At 41.2% G+C, this 18,678-nt stretch overlaps 1 protein-coding gene across 1 annotated transcript in view; it reads right to left on the bottom strand.

The window, feature by feature from the left end:
• Positions 1 to 2,805: 2,805 nt before the first annotated feature.
• Positions 2,806 to 18,678, bottom strand: part of DAP (death associated protein) — a 90,570-nt gene continuing 74,697 nt past the window's right edge. Inside the window, exons 3-4 of the mRNA XM_073332338.1 lie at positions 11,195 to 11,237; positions 2,806 to 4,510 (exon numbers count right to left, since the gene is read on the bottom strand). Of these exons, the coding sequence (XP_073188439.1) occupies positions 4,391 to 4,510; positions 11,195 to 11,237 (163 nt within the window). The 3' untranslated portion in view covers positions 2,806 to 4,390. The remainder of the gene's footprint in view (positions 4,511 to 11,194; positions 11,238 to 18,678) is intronic.

Genomic DNA, 18,678 nt, shown 5'->3' with positions numbered 1-18,678 from the left:
ACTCTCTGTCAATTGATGTGGGCTGAGAGGAATCAGGAGAAACAAATTCCTGAGAGGCTTTCAGGGATGCAGAAAAAAGAAGCAACGTCTCCACTTCATGCTTTCTATCCCTTCCAAGCCCCTGGAGGCTTCTCCACCTTAACGCATTACAGCTAGGGCTCAGGAGCCTTCTCCCCTCAGGAGATGGCAGATATCCACAGGTAATGTTGTACTAAATAGCAATAACATGTGCCCCAGTATCACCCCGAGCCCCGCTTCCCTAGAGAATCTGTCATTTATGCAGCTATTGGAATGAATGGCCCGTGGGTATGTAGTCTCACATTACCAGGGAGCAGGGGGCCTAGAAAAAGAACTCAGAGCAGCTAACATTCCATGGAGTCCTCAGTCCATCCACACAACTACAGCCCCTTCCCACCCATATCTTCAGAGTAGGTAGCCCGCCTCCTGCATGATCCACAACTACAACCTGAGGGCAGGAATAGTTAAAAAGTCACACAGCGACCATGTGGAGTTACCAAGTTTTTCTGAGAGGGTATATATTATATGACCCCATCTAAGTACCAATGGTTTGAGGAAATTTTTTTTCATTAATGTAGATTCCTTGCACCCTCTCAATTACAGTAAAACCTGCACAAGACATCACCTGTAAATGAAAAAGGCAACCTCCAGTGCTAAAAGACCACCCCAAAGTATTCACAAACAGTGAAAATTTCACTCCATCTTTATTAGGCTTAATATCCCACCACTTCAGGTTTGTGAATTCTAGAATGGGGAAGCTGTCTGTTATGCATGTGGTTTGTCCCAATGAAGTTCATAGAACAAGTCATGTCTGTAAAGTTAAACACGTGTACATGTTTGCAGCATCAGAGCTTTAGACAGTAAACTCCTCAGAGCAGGGAATCCATCTTTAGGTGTACTGTGAAGCACCACGCACATTTATAGTGCTATGTAAGTAGTAATAATAATAAATTACTACTACCAGTAAGTCTCCAAAAATATTGTGATCTTAGTTTTTTTAAACTAGCTTGTTACAAAGGGTGCTACAAATCTATACATCGTGTTAAAGGAGTTTGAGAAGTTTACTACTATGCTGATTATAAAACCTTTTGCATTGAGAGAGAACAGAACTGAAACAAGTACTACATTAAAATGTTAAGTACCATTTCCTTTACCATATCAATTTAAGACAAACTGCTGTACCTAGTTTCCCCAGCTTCTACATCTGTTCTACACGAAGAACTTCTGGGGATCCCCGGATTTTCGGTTTCATAACTAGCATTAGCAACCAACAGTCTAGTAGACAGCAGCTAGTTTTATTTTAAATGATCCAGGAATACTTCACAGGATGAGAATCTATTTAAAACTTCCCGTATCTTGTGCCAAGCAACCTCAATAAATGTCACTAGTTCAAATGTTGAATCATTGCTTAACATTTTGAGTAAGAATCAAATAACAGTTCAGATGTATTGTACCTATGGAGAGGTACACAAATATATACCACAGGAGCCATTTTTATTGTTACATTACCATGCTGACAATTCTATTCCCGGAAACGTCAAACATTCATTTCAGGTTAACAGCTGAACATCTGGATACTTTATATCGCACTTAAAGGCTGTTAAAATGCAATTATTTAATTAAAATATATCCTGCAGCAGCAGCACCCAATCCATCCCCTGGCTCAGATTTTTTTATTTTGGACAAGGTGGTGCTATGTGTGCAAACATGGATATCCAACAGTTTCTATACTATGTCTATACAGAGCGAGTCCCTCTAAGCTTATATTAATTCTAAAATCGCTAAAACTATCTGAGAAATTTTCTGCTGCACACAGCTACAGCTGTCTAGACTATCTAATGGATGCTGCAAAGGTTGTCTATATATACTGTATTTATTCCACTGACAACCAGCAATAGGAGAACTATGTAACTATCCATGTGCCTAGCTTTTAACAATAAGTTTGATGGTCACTGTAATAAGTAACGAATCAGTGGAAGCATGCAGTGTCATCTCCTATTGCTAGACACAAGTAAATTCCAAAGCCAGTACCCACATACCACTAAATAACTGAGGAAGATGTACTGGTGCAGGACAGTGCCAACTGTTGACTGGACCATTAGCGTATCAGCAATGCTTTAGGGCTGAATCCTGCCAACAAGCAAGTATTATTAATATTAGCCATGTTTTACAATAGTGCCTAAAGGCAAACGAAGCATGAGGCCCCATTGCTGTAGCCACTGTACAAAAAGAGGAGTAGACAGTGACTGCCCCAAAACGCAAGTCAACTCACTCAGGTAAGTAATTCTATTGGCTTTAACAAAACCACAGTGGAAGGGATTACAAGACTGTGCCCTTAGACTGTGCCCTGTGCTGTGTGTTTCAGTATGGTTTTTTCAAATGCTGAATATGCACATTTTAATTTGAGCGGATGCTCCATCCTTAAGGCAAGTACAGTTCACAAGTCTCTTAAGCTGACAGTACGGTGAAGACAGCTGACAAGAAAATATCCCTGCATACATTTTTATTAAATTTGAATATTTTCCCAGAAGCCCAAGAAATTCACAATCTTATTTCATTTACTAAAGGATCGTATAGCCAGACTATACTTTTTGTTGGTCTGCAGATGTACATGAATGCATACAGGGTGAAGTTCATTTCTCTGTGTAGAGGATCCTCACCAAGTGACGCACAGCCCTTGTGCAGGGCCTCTGCACAGGGGTAAATCTTACTCACAGTGAACTAAATTATCCCATTTAGAAAATACCACTAGTTTTTCTATTTCAGTTTACAATAATCAGCCACTCAAAGAATAATCATGACTTTATTTAGCATGGTTTTAAAGAGTATTTTTAAAGCTCTCCTCTCACTACTTTTTCATGCTATTTGATTTTAACCCTAAATGCACCACCAAAGCCCTGAGCGGCCCAGAGCTCCCAGGGTTTGCCAGATGAGTGACTTCACTGTTGGTCCAAGTGGCCACATTCCCTGAAGTGAAGTTCTATAATCCTGCAGGGTACTAAAGCCTGTAGTGTATTTATATTCCTTTAAAAATTCAAGTACATATTACAAAATACAGGCTACGTGTTTTAAAAATTTTTTCATGGGTGTATAGAGATTAGATGTGGGAGGCAATTGATAGGGGTACTGATTTTGATAGAGCTAGTGATTTTAAACTGTGCAAGCATAAAAAGATTTATACACATGGCCAGACCTAACCTTGACTAATCAGATTATGTTAGTTAAAATGGTATATCTCATCTGTATCATCATCTGCTTGCCTATGGTAAAAGAATAGCAAAAACATCAGACATGGTATATAACAGACCATGCATGATGATGTTATCCACATTTACAATTACAGATAGTCCATATTTTAGAACAGTAACCATATACTGTATTTAAGTTAAAGGAATTTACCCTTCTATTCTGGGCCCAATTCTGTGAGATGCTGAGTTCCATCAACTCTCTCAGTGGGAAGTAAGGGAGCTCACTTCTTCACAGTATTGGACTGCTTGCACCTCATTGATTTACTACACACCGTTATGCCTTATTACTCACTTTATTTAGAAAGGCTTCACAGGGTCCTGAAGTCTCACAAATTCAACAGCTGAGCTGAGGAATGACATTGCATAGAACAGGCTTCCCCCTATTTTGACATCTTCCTCCCACCTAAAGCTACAGCACTTCATATGTGCAACGTCTACATGGAAGAGGTGGTGTAAGTGGAACATGTGTCATGAAGGATCAACTAGATTCCTCTCCCCACACCTTATTTGAGCATGGTTTCTGGTCAATTCTTCTCTGCCATGGCTAAATTCAAAGGAGAGAATCTAAAGCATAAAAACTTTAGTAACATTCTTTTTTATATTCTAGATTACAAATATAGTCCAGATTGCAAGATTCTATAAAAATCAGACTCCCATGTATTACAAACCTCCCAAACAAATACAAAAAACATCCTCCCCACATCAAATAAACCAAACACAAAATCTTATATGATCCCCAACAGGTTTAACATTAAAGCTACCTCTGCTATTGGCTATGGCAATCCTGCATCTAAATCCATTCATCAGATTAATTATTTATGTTCAAGTTTGGTCTTGGCAATAACAGATATATTACAATGCTAAGCAAAAATGAACTGGAAAAACTGAGTAATGCTCTTGATCAGCAAACACACAACAGCGAAGCAGCATGTTTTCCATCTGGAGTAACAGAATCTAATGAAGTCTCCATTTTTATTAAACCATGGAGAATTCAGGCAAAAGCAACATATATCATTTTTAAAGGCCAGTTTTATTGATTTGGTAGCGTGAATCCTAAAAACTCTAATCTCTTCTTTCTACAATGTATTCACTGATGCAGTTTGGCTGGCTTTTTGACAGAGGGCTCACTTGCGAGGCTGGTGGATGTGCTGATTGACGTGTTGTGGATGAGGAAGCTTTTCCACAGAGGGATGAGGTTTTTGGTGAGCCACCTGAGCGGCAGCTGGAGGGAAGTCTTTATCACCCTGTTAAAGAACACACCAGTAAAAACACAAACATGGAAAAAACATGCCAACCAGTTCAAACTGATAGTATTTTTTTTTATTAAAGCATAAAGAGCATATGAAAAACATTGTGGGTCCCTCTAATTCCTTTCTTCCTTTGCACACACACTGCATGCACTCTATGTTGGCATATTTAACAGTGATTTTGTCAACTTAAAAAAAATCACACTTCTGTCTGAAAATTTTCACCTACTGTTGTTCCAAGGAGCACCTAAAATGACTGTATCTTACAGACTGGAGAGAGAACATTTTTCTGTTTTTGGTTTCTGCAGTGTCAGCACTTTGTGTAAAGTCAGGCTATTTCTACACTACAATCTACGTCGGGAAAATGTATGTCGCTCAGGGGTGTGAATAAAACGTCCCCTAAGCGACATACGTTACACTGACATAAGTGCTTATCTGTTGGCGGGAGAGTTTCTTCCGCTGACATAGCTACTTCCACTCATTGAGGTGATTTTACGTTGATGGGAGAGCTCTCTCACATTGGCACATGGCGTCTTCACGAGATGCGCTGCAGTGGCGCAGCTGTACGTGTAGACATGGCCTCAGTTTCACTGGTTCATTATGCTCAGTTTCCTTATTTGTGACAATTTTTTCACACAGCAGCAAGGGAGGGGAAAACATTTTAAAAACAGGAGAAAGGAGTTTGTTAAACCACACAAATAAACAGAATTCCACCAGGGGAGCTGCATACCCAAACTGCTTTTAACTCAAAAGTATAAACCTGGCTTAGATTTCAAGCTCAGAATGTCCCTTTTAAAGAAGCATTGGTCCCACCTGTGCCATCATCACCTAACACCTACTCTGCAAAACCAGGTCAATTGCAGTAGTATGTATTTGCTGTAAAATCAGCAAGGAATCAGGCAGCTGCTTATTTCTGTCTGTGAAGTCATCCCTGTCAACCCTTCAAAAAGCAATGGAGGACAATCATTAGCATCCAAAGGGGCAGGGACGAGAGAGGGAGTATCACCATATCCCTGTCTAAACGCTGGGGAAGAATCTAATTTTCTTATGTTTAGGCCAGAAACACTTTAACTTCTGCTTACTGGCAGACTGACAATGTTGTAAGAAGTGACTTTATACAAAACAGAAATCCTATGTCTGCTTTACTTTCTTTCCCTCCATTTTACCCTAATGTCCCCTCTATATTTTGTCAAGTTTGCCTTTGCTGTTTCAGTGCCATATTGTTCATTAGAGAGATAAGGTGGGAGAGGTGATATATTTTATTGGACCTATTTCTATTGCTGAAAGACAAACTTTTGAGCTACAGAGAGCTTCTCTTCAGGTCTGGAAAAGGTACTCAGTGTCACAACTAAATACACGGTGAAACAGATTGCTTAACAGAAGTAAACACATTCTAAGAAGGAGAGCTCTGTGTGGCTTGAAAGCTAGTCTCTTTCACCAACAGAAGTTGGTCCAATAAAAGATATAACTCACCCACCTAGTCTATTCTATGACACCATTCAAGGTGAAGTGGCCTATTCACACCTCTTCAGTCATAGGACAAAAAAGGGGAAGTTAGTGAGTTACATATTGTTATAACAAGCCATGAATCCAGTGTTTTTAGTTAGACTGTGATATTTAGTGTCTAGCAAAGTTATGAATTTGTCTTTTGAAAGTGTTGTGCAGATTTCCCTTAGGACAAAGACTGAGAGGTCAGATATGAAATGACATTTAGTGAAAGGGTTGGCCCATGAGTGATATGGTGTTTGTCTTTTATCACTTTTCTATGTGACTTCATTTGAGAGCATAGTAATTGTCTGGTTTCACCCACATAGTTGTTGGGATATTTAGTGCACTGGATGAGGTACACCACAAGGTGCAATAGGCATACGTAGGAGCCATGGATCTTGAAAGGTGTGTTGTGGGAGGTACTGGTCAATGTAGCAGTGGAAATAGGTAGGTAGGTTTTGCACCTGTTGATCTGACAGGGTCCGGTGCTGCTTTGTGTTGGTGTGTCCTGGTTGTCGGGCTCTTGCTTCTGATGAGCTTACTGAGATCAGGGGATTGTTTGAAGGCCAGAAGAAGGGGTTTGGGAAATATTTCTTTCAGGTCCCCATTGAGTATGGGCTGTAATTGTTTATTGATACCTTATATGGGTTACAGTGTTGGGTGGCAGGTGACAACTACTGGTGTGGGGTTGAAGGGTTTTTTTTTCCTGTATTGAAGTGGGTTCTCTTGTGGAATTTGGATGGCCTGTTCCATGACGTGATCTACTTCTCTGGTGGAGTGTCCTTGTTTGACAAAGGCAGTTTTTAGTGTGTTAAGGTGTGTATCTTGCAGTTTCTCCTCTGAGCATATTCTGTGGAATCTGAGGGCCTGACTGTACATAACAGATTTCTTGGTGTGTTTGGGTTGGTAACTGGATCTCTGAAAATGTGTGTGGTGATCCATGGGTTTCTTGTATATAGTTGTCTGAAAGGTTTCACTGTTGAAGCTGATCATCGTGTCCAGGAAGTTGAGGCTGGTGTGGGAGTGTTCTAAAGAGAATTTAATGGACAGGTGGTGGTTGCTGAAGTTGTGGTGGAAATCTATGAGGGAGTTTAGGTTATCTGTCCAGAGGATGAAAATATCATCAATGTATCTCAGGTATATCACTGGTTTTGTGGTGCATTTGTCCAGAAATTCTTCCTCATGGGGGTGCATGAACAGGTTGGCATATTGGGAGCCATTCTAGTACCCACAGCTGTTTCCATGGCTTGGACAAAGTGTTTGTTGTTGCACGTAAAACTGTTATGGGTGACAATGAAATGGATGAGTTTGGTGTTGTGTTTTGGCTGGATATCTGAGTGTTGTCCTTTGTCTTGTAGATTCAAGGCAGGCAGCGATGCCATCATTGTGAGGGATGTTGGTGTAGAGGGAGTTGATATCCTTGGTGTCAAGGATAGTGTTCTGAAGGAGGCTGTAATGTTGCAGAGTTTGTGGAGGAAGTTGTTTGTGTCATGGAGGAAGCTGTCCCTTTGTGTGGTGAGTGGTTTGAGGATGGTTTCTATGAGTCTTGATATTCCTTCAATAAAAGCGCCATGCCCAGATATGATAGGTCTGCCTGGGTTCCTCTGTTTATGTATCTTGGGAAGCACGTAGAAGGTCTCTGGGGGGGCAGTTCATGGGGGATGAGGTTGTAGAGATTTTCTTGGAGTTGTTTGGGGAAGGATTTGATGATATCCTTAAATTCCTGGATGAACTGTGGTGTGTGTGGGGGGGTCTTTGAGTTCTTTATAGTAGGTGGTGTCAGAGAGTTGGCGGTTGGTCTCACTGATATAGTCATCACAGCTGAAGACTAGAATGGTGCACCTTTTGTCTGCTGGTTTGATCACTATCTGATGGGTGGATTTCAGGGACAGTGTTGCTGTCTTCTCAGCAGTGGAGAGACTGTGGTGAATGGGATGTTTAAGGATTTCAGTCAATTTTTTTCCTGAAGCTATCAATGTAATCATCAAGCGTGCTGTTTTTGTCTACTGTTAGGTGTCCAGTCAGATGATTCTATGTGGGTGAAACCAGATAACAACTGAGCTCTCACATGAATTCTCACAGAAAAATGATAAAAGACAAAAACACTATATCACCTGTGGGTGAACACTTTTCACAAAACAATCACACAATATCTGACCTCTTAGTCCTCATCCTCAAAAGAAACCTGCACAATACCTGCAGAAGATGAGTCTGGGAATTTAAATTCATAACTCTTCTAGACACTAAAACTCATGGTCTTAATAAAGACACTGGATTTATGGCTTATTACAACAATCTGTAACTCACTAACCTCCCCCTTTTTTGGCCAAAGACTAGGGAGGTGCTCTCAGGCCACTTCACCTTGAATGGTCTCTTAGAACATGTGTTAACTACTTATGCTAAACAATCTGCTCCAACTTGTATTTAGTTGTGACACTCTGAGTACCTTTCCTAGACCTGAAGTGCTCTGTGTAGTTCGAAATCTTGTCTCTTTCACCAACAGAAGTTGATCCAATGAAAGATATTACCTCACCCACCTTGTCTCTCTAATATCCTGGGACCAACACAGCTACAACAACTTGCAAACATTAGGCTAACTATAACTTTCACCATTAAATTGCTTCATTTAATCCCTCTCCGCACTAAATCTTTCTCTTCTTTGAAGATATTTTCTTCTCTGAAGTGATATTTTCCCCTCTTTTTTCTCCTCTGCTGTCATTGATTTTTTTTTTTGGGTACCCTCTCCTACACCCCTTTCACATATGCTTGAGATGGCAGGCTGAATGCAGGTATTGTTAACACACTAAATGTGACTGGTGAGTGTTTTAGAAGGCAACCAGTTGCCAAAGTGGGTCTATCACTGTCCTCCAGAAATGTTTCTCTGCTATGAAGAGAACCCTCTGTTTCCGACTGAAGGATGTGGTTGCCAAAGTGGCTCCTAGTTCAAACACTGGGTTTGTTTGCTGGTGGTGAACTGACAAAGTTTGAGGATAAATTTCAGAGTAGCAGCCATGTTAGTCTGTATCCGCAAAAAGAAAAGGAGGACTTGTGGCACCTTAGAGACTAACAAATTTATTTGCGCATACGCTTTCGTGAGCTACAGCTCACTTCATCAGATAAAGGCAGCCACAGTAGAGCCTGGAGGTGCAGTACTGCCTGCCCGAGCTATGGAGTGCAGACCACTGGCTGCAAGCATGCTGCAGGTCACCACAGTAACCTACCAAGGAGTGAAGTGTTTCCTATAGAGCAAGATACAAGCTAGAGGAAGGAAAAGTTCCAAGGTAACTAAGGAAAGGGCTTCCCTTCTATTTTCTCTAGGCCTGGACCTTGTAAAGTCCAGGTCCCTTTTTTTTATGCTCAGCAACGTGAAGGATGTTTGTATGTCACCAAGGCAAGATGTCACCATTTTAGAGCTAACAAAGTGAGACTAAAGCTTCTAAATTGTACTGCAAATGTCTTTGGCTGTAAAAAGCAAACGAACAAACAAACCCCCCAAAACATCTCAGGATGAAATCCTCAAAGGCACAGTAATGCTGAGCTTTATGCGGGGGAAGACCAGCACAACTATATTGGTGAAATACACACCCAGTCTCATTCTGAGGCCAGCAAGTCTCTGCTACTCCAGCTCAAGGGCTTGAGCAAATGGCAGCAGCCTCTTCTTGGCATGTCAGATCTTGTGGCTATATCACTTCCCCAGTGTGGATCAATTACCACCATCAGGTTGGGTTGGCATGGAAACCTTTCACAGTTCACAGGGAGTGTGGGCTTCGCCTCTCCACTGGCACCCACTACAGTTCCAATACAGGACTTAAGTCTTACAGAGGACATTGTGGTGGCCGGGCACATACAAGGGTGCAAATTTTTCCTAACTGATTCTGACAAGACTATTCACAGCAGCTTGACCACTGATTAAATGGTCCTCTGGCTCCAGCCCCACAAAATAAATTAAACTTACCAACTGAACACTGCAGTCTAGTAAGGGTGTGGGGTCTGGGTCAAACAAAACATAACTGTAACGAATTTATTTACACTCATTTAACCCACGCTTAGCTTAGTTTCACCTCACCAATTGGTGGTAATATGATTGACACAAGTTTGGGTAATTCATTTTGAGTATATAGGGAGGTTACGTTACATTCCATATACTGACAATTATAGTGAGCTTGGGCATGAATTATTATTAAACTCATGGCAAATTAATGTTAATCACATCATGTTGATATTCATGCCTTAGCTCTATTATAATTATAGGAAGCAACTAAAACACATATTTATCATTTTTGAGCACTGACAGTCGTTACCCCCCACAAGGAGTTTAGTCTACTACAAAATAGAAAAAAAGTTTGTCCACAAGAAACTAGACTATGAAACACTTACATCAGTATGCCCAAAAGTAATCCATTGACTTTAACGGACTATTTACATGAACAGGTGCTCACATTTGTGAGTAAGGGTTGCACATGTAGTCCAAATATGTGCACTGCGATGGAGCTAATAATGTTAATGTAGGCAATTGCACGGTTAAGCTCAGCTTTTCAGAATTCTCATTACTTGATTACATTTATGCATCTCCCCAGTATAATTTTAATGAGACACTTATGTCTGAGATGCAGTAAGGATGTAAGTGCTTCTATCATATCACACACACACACAGAGTTAGATCATGCAGTTGGATCTGTGTGGCTGGACCCTTATGTTTGTGTGGTGCCCATTTGAGTTCAGCAGGTGTCTACCCACATGGATCAAGCTACTGGAGATGGCCCGTATTGTAACAAGTTTTGAAAAAAGTGGACGCAGTGGCATCAAGGATACAGGACAAAGCAAACTAGCTTCACATTTTTAAACTCAAAAACCGATGAAGTGAGCTGTAGCTCACGAAAGCTTATGCCCAAATAAATTGGTTAGTCTCTAAGGTGCCACTAGTACTCCTTTTCTTTTTGCGAATACAGCCTAACATGGCTGCTACTCTGAAACTGAAACAGTAGGAACAATTTCAAAATAGCTATTCACCCAAAACATAATAAAATAAAAAATACTCAAGGAGGCTTAAATAAAATATAAATATAAACCCCAATCAAGTCAAATATGACAGGGAAGGGAAAAGATCAAAATGAAGAATCTTTCTCTAATCAGTGATGAAGTGAAAAGGCCTCTTAATCAAATGACTGAAAAGAAATTAACATGTAAACTCACTCTTGCAATGACACCGGAGATGAACACCGTTGGTTTAGGTGGGCTGAAAAATAAGAAAGATTATAGTTATTTAATTGATTTGTTCAACTTTACTCACCCTCGAGGAAAAAAGAACACAGGTACAGCAGAAGTAAGACTTTGTTAACCTAATGTAAGATGACTCTGGATATTCTTGGCAATTAATGGATGCTTGAAATAGAAAAGACAAATTCTCCCTTCAACCTTGTTTTGCTACACTAATTAGCCCAGGGGTCTCAAACTCAAATGATCACGAAGGCCACATGAGGACTAGTACATTGGCCTGAGGGCTGCGTCACTGACACCCCCCCACCCGCTGCTCCCGCCCCCAGTCCACCCCTTCCATGAGGCCCCGCCCCTGCCCTGCCTCGCCTCTTCCTACCCCTTCCCTGCCCCCATTCCAACCCCTTCCTGCAGTGAAAGGGACAGCAACCTGTCAGTAAATGCACAATCATATCCTATTTCTTCTTTAGCAGAAAATAAGGAAACCTAGACATAGATATAAACTATTGGGTTACAGGATAATGTTTGTATGCTACATTAAATCCACTGATTCTCCTGTCTATTTCTGCTAGACCTCTTTGTCCCCCAAAGATCTTTGAAAATCAAGATCCTCAGCTTTCTCTTTGAAGATCTGATTAACTGTGACATGTGCCAATGCAGATTTCGAAGGATAAGAAAAGGACATGGTACACTGAATCAGTAGTTCTCTCACTCTAATTCACAGGCCAACTTTATGAGAGATCGTCTTACAGATGCACCTTCCATCCCGAACCCTACTGCCTCGTTCTCAGAATGTTTAATTCTGTGAACCATTAGACCAGTCCCAGACACTACAGTTTTAGAACTACTGCACTGAGACATTTACTGTGTTTGCAGTAGTCCAACATACACTACTGTTACTGAGTAACACCTGCTAAAAATAGGGGTTGGGGGATGTGAGCATGTCAGCAGACCCCAAGAAAAGAGCAGGCTATCATTGCTTCAGTTGTAACACACTTTCAAGTGCTTTAAATTCTATTGGTGTTTTATGCTAAGTACAACCTACATTTCTAGTATTTTATAACCTGTGATGGTTGCTTTGAGGATATAGTTAATCTGATGAAAATCGGTTTGACAGATGTTGTTTTGAAGATGCAACATTACTTTCTCTAGGCTTTAGTAAACAAAAAAGTGAAAAAAACTACTATTATTACTAAAATGAAATTCTTATACATGCTTTTACTATTTTATATTTGATAGACACATTTATTTAAGTTTAAATAAAAGGTAAAGTAGGTCTTATTTAAGGAATACAAGGCTAAATTTGCAAGGATTGTTTAAAGTTCATGAAAATACTTTCATAAGGAATTCTAGTTTTATTATAACGTGGAGAAAAAGCCCACATTTAAGATTTGAATGTACAAAGCACTTATTCCAATTTTATATGTGCAGTACTGTCAAAAATTGCACCGTTTAAACATCACAAATGTTACTATGTTCATTTGCACTGAAAGTATCCAAGTAAGATAGAGAGTTCTATTATTTCACAGTACTGAAGCTTAAACAAGGTGTTTACTGACATTACAAGAAAATCATAGAGAAGATAGAATACTTGAAAATTAAACTAGATGAAATAAGGTATTATGAATACTAAAAGCTTATGTCTTCATTCTGCAGTGGTTTTAAATCTGTGAGTTCAAGTCTCACAGATATACTGTAAAGAATGACCATATGCTAGGGTTAAAAATTAATAATATGGAAGTCCCTAGAGAACGCATAATATTACATTATTTTAAAGGGAGAGACTGCATAGTTCAGTATCTGAACCCTGTTGTACACATTGACAATGCTCATTGTCTTTATGGAGTTAATTAGTTGGGAGACAGGAGCATGAAGAAAAAAATGCAAGAAACAGAAAACAAATAAAGGAATAAATTGCTAACTTCCAACGTGGCAGAACTTCAACTTTCCATACTAGGATCAGTGGTGTTTCATATCTTTATCAGTACTGTGGAAAAGGGGATAAACTGTGAGATGGTAAAATTCAGCAGCTAACACAATTACTTTGGGAAGTCAAGATTAGAAAAAAATTGTGAGAAATTCGCCACTGACCTCACAGAGCTAGATGATGGAGAAGCACAGTGATAGATGAAATTCAGCGCAGACTAACGCAAAGCCCTGCACACCAGAAGGAATCATTTGAACTACTCATATATTGTGCACTGGTAGTTAGAAAACCAAACAAAAATGTTAGGATGAATAAAGAAGGGAATAGAAAAAATACTGAAAATGTTAATTATAACCCTTGTTTAGAATATTGCATTCAATCCTGGCCACTCCATAACGAGACAGACAGATGAAATAGAAAGCATACAGAGACGGGCAAGGGAAAGGATCAGAAGCATGGAGGGCTTTCCATGTTAGCGATTGAGGCAGCACATTTAAAACTGATGAAAGGAAATACTTTTTAAAGAGCGCATAATTAATCTACAGCTCTCACTGCAACAAGGTATTATTGAGGCAAGGAGTTTAGTATGATTCAAAAGCAGAATTAGACATTTATATGACTTGAATGCATCCATAATCACATCAGTTAGAATAAAAAAAATGTAAAAAGTCTATGAACCCTCATGCTCTAGGGCACAAATTAACCTCTTAACTAGGAGGCTAGAAAGAAACTTCCTCTGTGGTCAGGTAGGTTACACTTTCACATGTCATTTCACACTTCCTGGGTTCAACTGAAACACTATTTTCTAGTATACTTGAACCATCTAAAACCACGCAGTACTATGTGTCTGAGTAGAAGCAGAGTTCTCAAAAGATTTCCAGTCTGCCAACATTGAATCAAGTTGTCAGACCTCAAGGAGGACACTTGGAGAGAAATATAAGCACACATCTTTTTACTGGACTAAGAGAGTTTGAGACAAATGGGAAAATGATAAATATTTTACTAAACAAGAGAGTGCTCTCTCTTGAACAGGGATGATTGGCACACAGGTGTTCTTCCCTTAGAGAAGGGAGGTAGAGCCAAACCTACAAAGGGACTTAGGTACCTAAACCCCAGTTTTAGGTCTTGAAATCCAATTTCTAGGCTCCTTGGTGATCTACAAAACCCCTGCTCAGCTGCGCCTAACCCAGTAGGTGCCAAAACTCGGTACCTAAGTTCCTGCTGTGAAAATTCCCTAGACACCTACATTTCTGAGTCTGGGCATGCACACTGCTGCCTCCCTCTGTGAGCAGTCCCAACTCCACACAAAAGAGCAGGAGACAGATGACCTCCCTCATAACCTATCATCCAATGGTTTGGGTGCTCAGCTGGGACAAGGCAGACCCAGGTTTTATTGCCACTTCTGTCTGATGAGGTGGGACTTGAAAAGGGAAAGATCAACTACATTTCTTGGGCGAATGCCCTAACCACTGGGCTATGAGATATTCTGATGTGGGTCTTTCTCAAACCATCCTGTTGAAGCTGGTCCACTTTAAATAATTGTATAAGTGTACAAAACTCGCTGTATAACCTCCAGTCTAGTGGTCAGAATGCATACCTGAGAGATGGCAGATTCCCTGTTCAAATCCCTTCTCTTCATCAAGCAGAAAAGGGACTTGAACTAGGCTCTCACTCACACTCTAGGTGAGTTTCCTAACCACTCTGGAGCAGGTTATGAGCTGGGCCATCTTGTGTGGAGTTAGGCACCTGCATAACTCATTCTTACAAGAAACAGCTTAGTCACCTGACTCCAGGACAGGGTTCCTGGCTTGGATTGCAAGCAGACGTAGGCACCTCCCTGCATCCCAGACTTAAGGGCTGAACTACATGAGAGGGGCAGGGCGTCTCCCACGGGTAGGGCCCTACCAAATTAAGGGTCCATTTTGGTCAATTTCACAGTCATACGATTTTGTAAATAGTAATTTCCATGATTTCAGCTATTTAAATCTGAAATTTCACAGTGTCGTAATTGTAGGAGTCCTACAATTGGGGTGGGGTCACAAGGTTCTAGGGGGCGGGGGTTGCAGTACTGCTACCCTTAATTCTGCGCTGCTGCTGCTGGCGGCGGCGGTGCTGCCTTTAGAGCTGGGCAGCTGGACAGCAGCGGCTGTGGATCAGGAGCCCAGCTCTGAAGGCAAAGCCGCCGCCAGCAGCAGCGCAGAAGGATGGCATGGTGTTGTATTGCTACCCTTATTTCTGTGCTGCTGCCTGAAGGGCTGGGCCCTCAGTCAGTAGCTGCTGCCCTCCAGCCGCCCAGGTCTGAAGGTAGCAGCAGTGCAGAAGAATGGCATGGTATGGCATTGCCACCTTTCTTTTTGCCCTGCTGCTGGTGAGGCATCGCCTTCAGAGCTGGGCGCCCAGCCAACAGCTGCCGCTCTCCAGCCACCCAGGTCTGAAGGCAGTGGAGAAGTAAGGGTGGCAATACTGCGACCCCCCTTACAACTCCCTTTTGGCTCAGGACCCCCAATTTTAGACCAATTTCATTGGTCTCCTGAGTGAAATCTGTATAGTAAAGGGTAAAATCACACAAAAGACCAGCTTTCATGGTCCGTAATGCATTTTTCATGGCCTAGCTGACGTGGCTCCTGGCTTTTCGGGATCTCATTCTCAGGCCCCTCTCTCCCCATGCATTGTACAGGGAGCCAAGGCACCCAACTCAGGCTTTGTAGAAAAAAAGAAAAGGCAACCAAAAAAGCAAAAAAACCCCAAGAAACAAGACAACATACAAAGCATCTGATTTGTGTTTCTATTCTGTTTAGGTCCAATAAAGAATAGAGACAACTGTACATTATTTTTTATTATTGAGTCTGCAAATAAAACACTACATAAATGAATTACAACACTATCCTGGCCACTATGGATGTAGAAGCCCTCTACACCAACATTCCACACAAAGATGGACTACAAGCCGTCAAGAACACTATCCCTGATAATGTCACGGCTAACCTGGTGGCTGAACTTTGTGACTTTGTCCTTAACCATAACTATTTCACATTTGGGGACAATGTATACCTTCAGATCAGCGGCACTGCTATGGATACCCGCATGGCCCCACAGTAGGCCAACATTTTTATGGCTGATTTAGAACAACGCTTTCTCAGCTCTCGTCCCCTAACGCCCCTACTCTACTTGCGCTATATTGATGACATCTTCATCATCTGGACCCATGGAAAAGAAGCCCTTGAGGAATTCCACCATGATTTCAACAACTTCCATCCCACCATCAACCTCAGCCTGGTCCAGTCCACACAAGAGATCCACTTCCTGGACACTACAGTGCTAATAAATGATGGTCACATAAACACCACCCTATACCGGAAACCTACTGATCGCTATTCCTACCTACATGCCTCCAGCTTTCACCGTGACCATACCACACGATCCATCGTCTATAGCCAAGTTCTGCGATACAACCGCATTTGCTCCAACCCCTCAGACAGAGACAGACACCTACAAGATCTCTATCAAGCATTCTTACAACTACAATACCCACCTGCGGAAGTGAAGAAACAGATTGATAGAGCCAGAAGAGTTCCCAGAAGTCACCTACTACAGGACAGGCCTAACAAAAAAAATAACAGAATGCCACTAGCCGTCACCTTCAGCCCCCAACTAAAACCCCTCCAACGCATTATTAAGGATCTACAACCTATCCTGAAGGATGACCCAACACTCTCACAAATCTTGGGAGACAGGCCAGTCCTTGCCTACAGACAGCCCCCCAACCTGAAGCAAATACTCACCACCAACCACGTACCACACAGCAGAACCACTAACCCAGGAACCTATCCTTGCAACAAAGCCCGTTGCCAACTCTGCCCATATATCTATTCAGGGGACACCATCACAGGGCCTAATAACATCAGCCACACTATCAGAGGCTCGTTCACCTGCACATCCACCAATGTGATATATGCCATCATGTGCCAGCAATGCCCCTCTGCCATGTACATTGGTCAAACTGGACAGTCTCTACGTAAAAGAGTAAATGGACACAAATCAGATGTCAAGAATTATAACATTCATAAACCAGTCGGAGAACACTTCAATCTCTCTGGTCACGCGATTACAGACATGAAAGTCGCTATTTTACAACAAAAAAACTTCAAATCCAGACTCCAGCGAGAAACTGCTGAATTGGAATTCATTTGCAAATTGGATACAATTAACTTAGGCTTGAATAGAGACTGGGAGTGGCTTAGTCATTATGCAAGGTAGCCTATTTCCCCTTGATTCCCCCCACCCCGCCGACGTTCTTGTTAAACCCTGGATTTGTGCTGGAAATGGCCCACCTTGATTATCATACACAATGTAAGGAGAGTGGTCACTTTGGATAAGCTATTACCAGCAGGAGAGTGAGTTTGTGTGGGGGGGGGGGGGGGAGAGAAAACCTGGATTTGTGTTGGAAATAGCCCACCTTGATTATCATACACATTGTAAGGAGAGTGATCACTTTAGATAAGCTATTACCAGCAGGAGAGTGGGGTGGGAGGAGGTATTTTTTCATGCTTTGTGTGTATATAATAAGATCTTCTAAACTTTCCACAGTATGCATCCAATGAAGTGAGCAGTAGCTCACGAAAGCTTATGCTCAAATAAATTGGTTAGTCTCTAATGTGCCACAAGTACTCCTTTTCTTTTTGCGAATACAGACTAACACGGCTGTTACTCTGAAACCAATGATTTGGACATGTATATGTGCATATTTATATGTTTTTCCAAGGTTAATTAAGTATTTTAGGAAAAATTGTCAGAATGGCCACCAGGAAGAGTTGGTGGCTGCACCGAGGCCATCAACAAATTTGTTGTGAGAACCCCTAAGTTTCTCTAAACCTTCCAGCCCGGAGTTCAGCTGTGATCACTGATTTCAGTGGGCAAAACTTCAGACCTCAATCCTGCCCTTAGCCTTCTGGAATTAAAAAAAATAAATAAAACAAAACAACAACTGGTGAGCTTAAGCCATCCAGCTTAGCCTTCAAAGTTATTTGGGAATTTGTATGTCATTGCTACAAAACAAGAGTTAACTGTTTTCAATTTTAGTTTAGTGCCATTTTGAAGGTCTCCTATATACAACTTCAAAGAGATGTTTGAGTGTACCTGGTTGCCTTTGATTCTGACATTGTCTATGAAAATAAATTGAGATGATTAAACACACACTGAGATGATTAAAAACACATTTCCCAGCAAACTAAGTAAGAATAACAACAAGCACACTGCTCATCAGTTGGCCTGAAAGACTTTCTGATTTGCTTATAATATATTTGGGTTATTAATTTTCAGGACACAAAAGTAATAATTAGCCTGGCTGGCTACCAGAGGGAAATATTCTGCTTGATTGCACACAGACATTCTGTATCTGAGATTCTACCACATGCTATGCTGTCGAGGTTGTTTGTATGCCAACCAAAACCACGTTTTGAAACCTGCAAGATGATCCACAAGATGGCACTGTTGAACCTCCCAGTCTTGTGTACTATAACAACAAGACAACCTGAGA

This window comes from Lepidochelys kempii, chromosome 2, assembly GCF_965140265.1.
Source record: "Lepidochelys kempii isolate rLepKem1 chromosome 2, rLepKem1.hap2, whole genome shotgun sequence".
Classification (NCBI taxonomy): domain Eukaryota; kingdom Metazoa; phylum Chordata; order Testudines; family Cheloniidae; genus Lepidochelys; species Lepidochelys kempii.
The sequence above is the reverse complement of the archived record's forward strand: the minus strand, read 5'-3'. Positions and strand labels throughout refer to the sequence as shown.